We start from the raw sequence: 9,161 nt of genomic DNA, 5'->3' as shown, positions 1-9,161 counted from the left end.
GGTTTGCACCATTGATGCAAGCTTACTTTAATTTTGTTTTCTCCTCCTCCTTCAGGACAAGAAAGCCATGTTGTCCTTCACCACAAGGTCTCTTGAATCCATGTTTAGTCCAACTGGCATTGATGGAGACATGAATGTCACACTGTGGCCTCTGCAGGTACTGTCTGTGACTTTCTCACCTGCAGTAAAACTGGTTTTAAACTTACTAACATGTGCTCCTCTCCCACAGAATGGTATCCTGCACTACTGTGGCTTCCACGTTCTGGCCCCTCAGATCTTCTGGGCTCCGGCTTCTGCAGCTGATGAAGATCGTAAATCCATGATGGAGGCCTGGCGTACACGCCTGCAGGGTCTCCTGGAAGAGAAGACCCTGTCCTTCTTCTCTCTCGACTGCTTTGATGAGAAGACTTTCCAGCTGAAGCCTGATGTTCAGGAGAAACAGGCCAGCAAGGAGTTTGGTCTGACAGCAGGCATTCACCTGAACAAGCCTTTGCCTCCACACAACCAGATGAAGGCTGGATGCTGATTTTGTTCATGTAAAACATCAATAAAAGCTGGTTTATTTGACTTTTTTGTTCTGGAGTTGGCTTATGAGAACTATACTGAAGTAATGTGGGTGGAAAAATGGACTTAAGTGACCTTGGCTGAAATTGAATTTTGTGTGATGGCCAAATGATACAAACTAATCAAGCATTGTGTGATAGTTTTGCTTGTGCTCCTGGGGCTGATAAACCTTGAAAGAAGGCTTCCTATGAAAACTTAAGCTGCAACATGTTTCGAACACATTCTCGGAAAGCAATTGTCTCTTGARTATTCACTGGAGCCATCACTTCATTGCTGGATTTTGTAAAATAGTGTGAGCACAATATCTGAAAGATGCTAGCAGGACATGGTCCAGTGTTCTTTTACCACTAAATGTTTGGTGCAGATGTAAAGGTTTTTGGTCAAATCTGCATCTTAGTAGTTTTGACTGGGAAAATTGACAATGGACTGTACTTGTACATTGTAGCGCCTTTCTATCCATCCAGGACACTCAAACACTTCACACTACAGATATTCACCCATTCAGTCACACTCAAACTGATTATGGCAAACTACATTGTAGCCAAGCTGCCCTGGGGCACACTGAAGAAAGTGAGGCTACCATACACAGGGTGCCACCGGACCCTCTGACCACCATCAGTAGGCAAGGTGGATGTGTCTTGCCCAAGGACTGACTGCTCTACCTCTACACCACAGCTGCCCTTTAAATACTATGCAATACTTATTCCATGTGGGGATGATGGCTATATCCTGAGTCACTGTTATGAGTACTGCAGCACAATGTTCTGTGGTCCTCCCGGTGGAGTATGATGCTGTTTTCACAAAGTTAAACCGGAGCAGCTCCATTGCTACAAGACTTTGAACTAGCATCAGTGTCAACCAGACGGTCATGTGACTCATTCTAGAAATAGCCTGAGTTAAGATCCCCATTGCTGATGACGTGAGGAACCACTTTTCATTATGAAAGCGTATAAATCTGTTTGCATTTGTAGCCAATGTTTTAATCATTTTGTTCATTTGAAAGCTCTTGGCATGAAACTTTAATTTCTTCCCAAACTAAGGGGTGGTTGTGACTTTAGGCTAAGTTTTCATTTTGAAAACAGACAAATGGGTTTTTGCCACCCCACAGTCTGCACTCATCAGGTTTCCGTAAGGAACACATCTACCAAAYCAACCAAATATTTGATTTTTACGGGCTGAAAGAAAAATCCAACTTCTAAATGCTACTACCCAAACCCACAGCAGTCACTCCAGCTGCAAAGAATTGATCAAATAGTTGGTAGCTGGGACTATGGACATTACTAACAGTTGCTAATGCTAACAGACAGATAGTGGAGTTTTCTGGGTGGCCATTCCAGCTCTGAAATGTTTAAAATTTTAATCAGCTGCTCTCTGTGGTGCGATAAATTTAAAAACGTGTACAATGGGTTGCCTTCAGGCCCGAGCTTCCCTTGACAAAGAGATCTGAGATCTCAATGGGACTTGCCTGGTTAAATAACAGTAAATAAATTTCCTGAAACGTTCATGCTTTTCTGATTAAATCTCCGAAACCCAAGACCCAACTTAAAACAGCCATGTCATTAAGCTCAAATTTCTGTCAGCTGTAGCTCGGTTAGTAAAAACGTTCCTTAAAATGCTTCTTCATCGTCAATCAGTGCAGTGTATGTATTTATTTATTTATATGTACTTACAGACAATAGTAATTAGCCAAATGGCAAGCTGCAAACTGACCACTCCCCCTCCGCCTCCCTGACCGTTTAGCTTGACTAAAAAAAACTCTTCACCTAAAATCACTAGAATTTCAGGAAAAATACTCCCACCCCCACTACCAACACCACTTCAGGGGGAAATGATTAAAATTTCACACATATCAGAAAACGTAAAATGAACAAAAATGTTAAAAACACAGGCGGATCAGCTGTGCACAAATTGTAGCCTACATTTTACATGATTTTCACATTAAGAGAATGGGCTCCTTGTTCTCATGTAATCAGTTTCCACATTTAGGGAGCTCTACAGCGTTTGATAACATCACCCTGCACATTAAATATTCACTAGATGGGGGTTAATATGTGACGCCAAGGGATCCTGACCAAGCGTACGTGACGAGTAGGGAGTGAGAACGTGTATGACTCATTTTACTTTCTATTCTCTTCACATTGTCTATTTCTGCTGCTTCATTTGGACATAAAAAAAAACCCAAGGAAAACTGTTCTGCTTTTACTAAATGCTAAAATCTAACAGTACTGCCATGTTATGAAAATGGAACTTGACCTAGTGAACCCAGGACTTTCACAAACCATTTTTTAAAATAACTGTGCAATCTTATTCCAAGTTCTCATGGCTTTTCTCATATCCTTTTTTTGAAGTTTGTCACATTACGTCAATGAAAGAGTTGATAATTTTATTTGAGACTTAACATGACAGACTTATTATAGTCTAGGGATTTTAAAACATTTTTTTATGAAAAGATGCAGTCTCATTTTGGCCACACAATGGCACTGTAAGCCGCTTTTGTACTTATCCTGCATCCACTGAGAACAACACGAGTGTCTGTTTTTATGCCATTTTTATGCTCTTTTTGTACACAGCATTATATGTGCAATATATATACTTTAGGTTTCAATATGAAAACAGAAAGCTGAGCTGCAAAGGTTGATTTCATGCCTAACAAAATAAAATATGTTGAAACCGTTAAAAAACCGTGATCATGAAAAATTCACCTGTTAGCACAAAACACAATGTTGCAACATTTTATCTGAAACTCTGCACCTCAGTACATGACAACGTACCCCTCCAAGGCGAAACACATGATCCTTCCTGTCACAACATAAACAAAACAACAGGACTGATTTAAAAGCAGGCAGAACAAAGGGAATGCATGTCCTCAGCTGCCTTGTATGACAAAGTTTTAAACAGCTGTCATGCGATCTCTTGGTGCTCAGAGTTTGTGTTGGTGATGACTCTCAACTACAACCACGACAAATTTTTGCTCAGTATCTGTAAAATTGATTGAGTTAAAGCCTTTTATGTTTTTGCTACAGTTGATTATACATGGTAACTCTTAATATACATTCGCTGATTACATTTTGAGAGTTTTATTACTGGATCATTATATATTTTGCAGACAGACAGACACACTCATGTCAGAAAATAAAATTGTCAATACAGAATAAAATGAGGGACAAAAATATGTTAGCATATTTACTCTGGGCTGGATTTCCTTCATTGGCACCTTGTCTATTTTACGTAATTTCCCTTTGGGATCCAAAAAGAATTTTCGAATTGAATTGAATTTAGATTTGATTTCATAGTTTCATGAATAAATCAGCCACTGTAAATCTGTCTGACCTCCTTTAGCCTTATGTGTCCTCTAGATTCTATAGATCCGGAGATGGGTAGGAACTATTTACATTTACTCAGTTACGTTTACCTGAGTAACTTTTTTACTGTATGTACTTTCAGAGTACTTTTAATGCACCATACTTTTTATTTACTTTAGTAATTTTACTATTAAGCATCTCTGTTCTTACTTTAGTCCCATTTCTGAACACTCTGCCCACCGTAAGTAATTTCACTGAATGAAGAACAAACAAGTTTTTACAAGAAACACACCAGAGAGACGCCCCTACAATTTATGTTGAAGTGATACTGATGACATAATTTTAAAATATATTTTTTTGATCCGTCACTCAGTACTCAACTTGCCTTTTTGCAAAATACTGTTTTACTCTTTCTTGAGTCATTTTTTGGATGGTTAATTTTTACCTTTACTTGAGTAAAGATACATTAAAGTAGTGCTGTTCTTACTTGAGTACAACTTTTGAGTACTCCACCCACCTCTGCTTAGATCTAATGATAAGTTGCTTTTAGTTGTCTCAAGGTCTAAGATGGTCGGCAGAGACCATCAGGTCTTTGATTGTCATCAGGGCCTGGATAAGGTCTTTAGTTGTCCCTAAGTTCAGGCTGGTGTACAAAGGGCTTTTTTTCCTTTTCATTTTTAGCTCCTAAACTGTGGAACTAGTTGTCCCATAGGTTTAAACCCTTAATGGTTTTATGTTTCAACTTAAAACACTTTTTATTCATTGGCTTTTGTTTTACAGCTTGAAGATTATATACATTTTTGCTTTATTTGATTGTAATTTTTATCAAAAAAGTTTATAGTTTCTAGTTTTTTTTCCTGTTTATTACTTTTTATGCAACACCCTAACAGATGCCAATTGTTTCTAAAAGTGCTACAAGGTTAGTTTTATTTGATTYGAAGCAACAATCTTATATATATATATTTCATTAAAGCCCAGGGGTTTTGTTTTATAAGTGTCTGCCAAAGTTTAACATAAATTATTATGTATATTTGTAAAAAAAAGAACAAAAATGTTGGTTTTGCCTTCTTGCTTGTGCTCATATTTGTACAGTCCAACCTCCTCACAGAAGATGCTTTGATGACAGTGTTTAGAGCCAGATGTGAATCAGCTCTTGGCTGGCTTTGAAAAACCCATTGCTTAGTTAATTATTTTTCTATGAGGCAACGTTCGTGAGTAGGCGCGACTGCAGGCAACTGTTTCTGTGGAGGGAAGTAACGAAAAGAAAAGCCAGAAACAGTAGACGGAGGAGATTAACCTAGACACGCTTGCTTCATGTGGGTTCGGGACATTGCGGGGAGTGGCGTGCAGATTTCAAACATCTTTTAGACACACAGACAAACACAGACACGCACGCTATCAAATGTCGTGCATTCACGTGTGGGCTCTGCCTTCTTACTGGCAGAGRGAAGAAAAAACAAACAGTTTGAAGAAAAAATTCGGAAAGTTTTGTTTARTTGTCATGCTGCATATAAAAGTAACTTAGTCTTCTTTTCAGTTATATAATAAATGGAAATATATTTTCAATTTCTGTAAAAGAAAATTAAACTCAAAGACTAATCTCTTATAGCTAACTGATTGATTGGTGACTTTAACTGCTAATTGAGCTCACCTGGAGGAACTGGGACATAAGGCTGTATTTAAACACAGTGTGCAGTCTTTGTTGCAGCAGCAGCAGCTCTTTCATTTCAGTTCTTTGGTTAAATCAGCCGGTTGTTTAAGGGCTTCAACCCATTATTGTGTCCCAGCCTTCGGAATGGGTAACGTGTTTTCTTCAAAATTTTTATTTTCTGGTATCATGTTGGAAACAAAATCTCATGCCTTCATTCTCTGGCTTTGCAGCAAAAAAGGTGCTGATCATTTATGCCCACCAGAACTCTGCTTCCTTCAATGCTGCAGCTAAAAATGCTGCTGTGGAGGTTCTGACTGCTCAGGGCTGCTCAGTGGAAGTCTCTGACCTGTATGCTATGAATTTTAAAGCCACAGCTACTGCTGAGGATATCAAAGGTATGTGGGGGATAAGGGAAAGTCTTAAGGTAGTGTAGTAGCTTTTCCTTTTTGCCTCAAATACATTTTTTTTTTCTTAATTCTAGGAGTGAAGAATGCTGAGAACTTCTGTTACTTGGAGGAGAGCAGGGCTGCCTGGGAGGAAGGAAGACTATCAGAGGACATTACCAAAGAGCAAGCTAAAATCACTGAGGCAGATCTGATCATTTTTCAGGTACTGTGTAACCCCCAGTAACGTTTACCCAAAACTACTGGCTCATCCTGTTAACATGGCAATCTGTCTCTTTAGTTTCCCATGTACTGGTCTGGCCTTCCTGCAGTCATGAAGGGTTGGATTGACAGAGTGCTCACATATGGATTTGCCTATACCCAGGAGAAGCGTTACAGCCAGGGAGTCTTCAAGGTAATGGTTAAAAGGTTTGCACCATTGATGTAAGCTTACCTTAATTTTTTGTTTTCTCCTCCTCCTTCAGGACAAGAAAGCMATGTTGTCCTTCACCACAAGGTCTCTTGAATCCATGTTTAGTCCAACTGGCATTGATGGAGACATGAATGTCACACTGTGGCCTCTGCAGGTACTGTGTGTGTGTGAATCTCACCTGCAGTAAAACTGGTTTTAAACTTACTAACATGTGCTCCTCTCCCACAGAATGGTATCCTGCACTACTGTGGCTTCCATGTTCTGGCCCCTCAGATCTTCTGGGCTCCGGCTTCTGCAGCTGACGAAGATCGTAAATCCATGATGGAGGCCTGGCGTACACGCCTGCAGGGTCTCCTGGAAGAGAAGACCCTGTCCTTCTTATCTCTTGACTGCTTTGATGAGAAGACTTTCCAGCTGAAGCCTGATGTTCAGGAGAAACAGGCCAGCAAGGAGTTTGGTCTGACAGCAGGCATTCACCTGAACAAGCCTCTGCCTCCACACAACCAGATGAAGGCTGGCTGCTGAAGACTCACTGGGTGTAACCTGTTTAATTAATAAAGGTGATTTATTCTGATCTGAAACTTTTTCATTTAATTTTGCACAAAGTCATATCTTTAAAGAGAATTGAGGCCTAATTTCTCTTTAAATCTATACCTAAATTCAATTAGACTAAAATCATAAATGTCCTGAACTTGTATAGCACGCTAGCAGTCTCATCGGACTCAAAAGTGCCCGACTACCATCACATGCTGATGGTAAGCTACAATGTAGCCAGAGGTGGGGCTGTAATGCACTGGACCCTCTGACCACCAGCAGGCAATGTGGGTGTCTCATCCAATGATTGGCTTGAGAATCTAACTAAACTGACAACCCACCAGTTATAGGTTGACTCTTATAACCACTCTATCACAGTAATTGGTCACAAGTGCTAATCCAAATGAGTTTGCAAAGGGCTTAAAAGTTAAACCAATTTGAAGTGGCATGAACTTAAGTGCTACTGGCTGTGCTTGTTCAAAACCTTTTCAATCTTGGCGTTTGGAGGAGCCCAGACTAAAAACTGGACTATATTTCCACCAAAATGGGTTTACTGTACATAAATGGGTGAAGATGTTGCAAGCTACATGTGAACAATCTCTGTAAATGTGAGTGGGGACAGGGTTTCCCCGTGTTAACATGTTTACATTTACCAGCTGACTTCATGCAGGGTTACTAAAGACATGAACATGGCTTGAAATGTACGTATAACTCAAGCTTGTGATGGGGTGGGTACAAAATAAGATCTGGCAGTATTGATGCTGGATTTACACTAGACTCTCATGCAGCAGCATGCTAAATCCATCTAAAATGGTCAACTCGGTAAACTTCATTTGGACTGAGGTTGGGTTGCTTCAAAGAGAACTTATCAGCTGTTGCGTACTGACTGTAGCCATAAGTAGTGTGCACATGCAGTTTTACACCTGGGGCAGGGTGTCAGACTCTCAAAGCTCCCCTCTGAGACCTGGTTTTCGGAAAGTACGAGGTCTGTTGTGCATATGAACCATCGAACTCTAGCAGAATAAGTTCTGGTTGCACTCAAAACCAGTTTTGTGTAAACAGAACTAAGTAGATTATAGTTCATCTTGTGATTTTTAATTTATAGAGCATTGTGGCAAATCTGTGTGCTCTTGTAGCCTTAAAGCAGTGGTTCTCAATTCGGGTCTTCATGGCCCACTATCCTGCATGTTTTCATTGTAAAACATGCAGGATAGTAGGCAGGTCCGGAATTGAGAACCACTACCTTGCAGGAAACAAAATTCTTCGTTGCTGAGTGAACAGTCGCCTCTCCAAACTGTCATCTGCAACAAATGCATCAGCGAGTGATCTTGGGAGTCTTGTCACTGCACTTGAAGTTCTAAAAAAGAGAGGGAATTCAAGTCAATTACTCTGAAATAAAGAATTTGAGAGAGGGAACCCACTTGGTAAAAGGCCACCTTACCCAGATAAATAGAAGGTAATTAACTCTGCCTTATTAAAGCTTGCACAGTCTGCTCATGTTTGAACCTCAGAGTTCACATTCTCTGTTCTTTACCTTGTAAATACACATTGCTGGCCAGATAAGTATTTGCTTGCAACCAGGACTTGGCTCTGCAAAAAAGAAACAAGTGGCTGAGCCATTTTCCCAGAGAAGCAGCTTTTGTTTGGGTAAGGAGGAAATGAGACAGGGGAGGGGGTGAGGCACACTTAAGGAAATGGCCTTGCACTCTGATGTGCAGGCTAGAGCCTGTGACATGTAGGAACTCGATGATGTGCACGCCTCTCTTTAAGGTTTCACAAGGTCACCATGTGTTTGCTTGTGCTAAATCAGGTCCAGGCAACATAATCACCTGTCTCTGTTTGGCTGAAACATTTGCTTGAGATAACCACATACCTACAAGAGACATTTAGTGGTTACATCTGCTCTTTAACTGAACGTGTAGTGGTTTAGCTGTGTTTCTCCTAAAACACAAAACCTCTGCAGAAGTACTCATTGAGGTGCCTTTTCCTGCAGGAATGGTTGTCCCAGTTAGTAAACCACAGCGGTGGAAGCGTGTGTTGTTACTTCTGTAGGCGTTCACAGTCCAGTGTTTCCCCTACCATTATACAGACCCCCACCCCACCCACGCCAAAGAGACGGCCCGCCCCTCTAAGAATTTTCTTGGCACGTAGTCATTTTTATTTAAATAAGGCCAGATCAAGTCGAGAGCTATTTTTTGCRMCCCTCCATATCCACCTCTCACCAAACTTGGGGAAAAAGACRGTGCTGAGCGCTGTGTGTGGTCCTCACAAAGATAGGAAGACGTGTGTGTGTG

At 40.6% G+C, this 9,161-nt stretch overlaps 2 protein-coding genes across 3 annotated transcripts in view; both read left to right on the top strand.

Annotated features, from left to right (window-relative positions):
• The window catches only part of LOC106532441 (ribosyldihydronicotinamide dehydrogenase [quinone]), an 8,680-nt gene extending 1,766 nt beyond the window's left edge, over positions 1 to 6,914 (top strand). The window contains exons 1-6 of one of the 2 annotated variants that reach the window (XM_014028486.1): positions 5,559 to 5,665; positions 5,748 to 5,912; positions 5,999 to 6,126; positions 6,202 to 6,315; positions 6,386 to 6,487; positions 6,562 to 6,914. In XM_014028486.1, coding sequence (XP_013883940.1) covers positions 5,662 to 5,665; positions 5,748 to 5,912; positions 5,999 to 6,126; positions 6,202 to 6,315; positions 6,386 to 6,487; positions 6,562 to 6,858 — 810 coding nt within the window. In that variant the 5' untranslated portion in view covers positions 5,559 to 5,661 and the 3' untranslated portion in view covers positions 6,859 to 6,914. Of the gene's footprint in view, positions 1 to 5,558; positions 5,666 to 5,747; positions 5,914 to 5,996; positions 6,127 to 6,201; positions 6,316 to 6,385; positions 6,488 to 6,561 lie in introns of those variants that run through there. The other variant, XM_014028485.1, reaches the window with a different exon arrangement.
• On the top strand, positions 56 to 567 carry LOC106532442 (NAD(P)H dehydrogenase [quinone] 1; the record flags this gene model as incomplete). Its single annotated transcript, XM_014028488.1, is given in 2 exon segments — positions 56 to 157; positions 230 to 567. Coding segments are annotated over 2 exon segments (399 nt in total), but the record flags the coding sequence as incomplete, so codon positions are not given.
• Positions 6,915 to 9,161: the final 2,247 nt, after the last annotated feature.

The sequence above is a fragment of the Austrofundulus limnaeus genome, unplaced genomic scaffold (genome assembly GCF_001266775.1).
Source record: "Austrofundulus limnaeus strain Quisiro unplaced genomic scaffold, Austrofundulus_limnaeus-1.0 Scaffold768, whole genome shotgun sequence".
Taxonomy (NCBI): Eukaryota; Metazoa; Chordata; class Actinopteri; order Cyprinodontiformes; family Rivulidae; genus Austrofundulus; species Austrofundulus limnaeus.
This window is presented reverse-complemented; position numbering and strand designations above follow the sequence as displayed.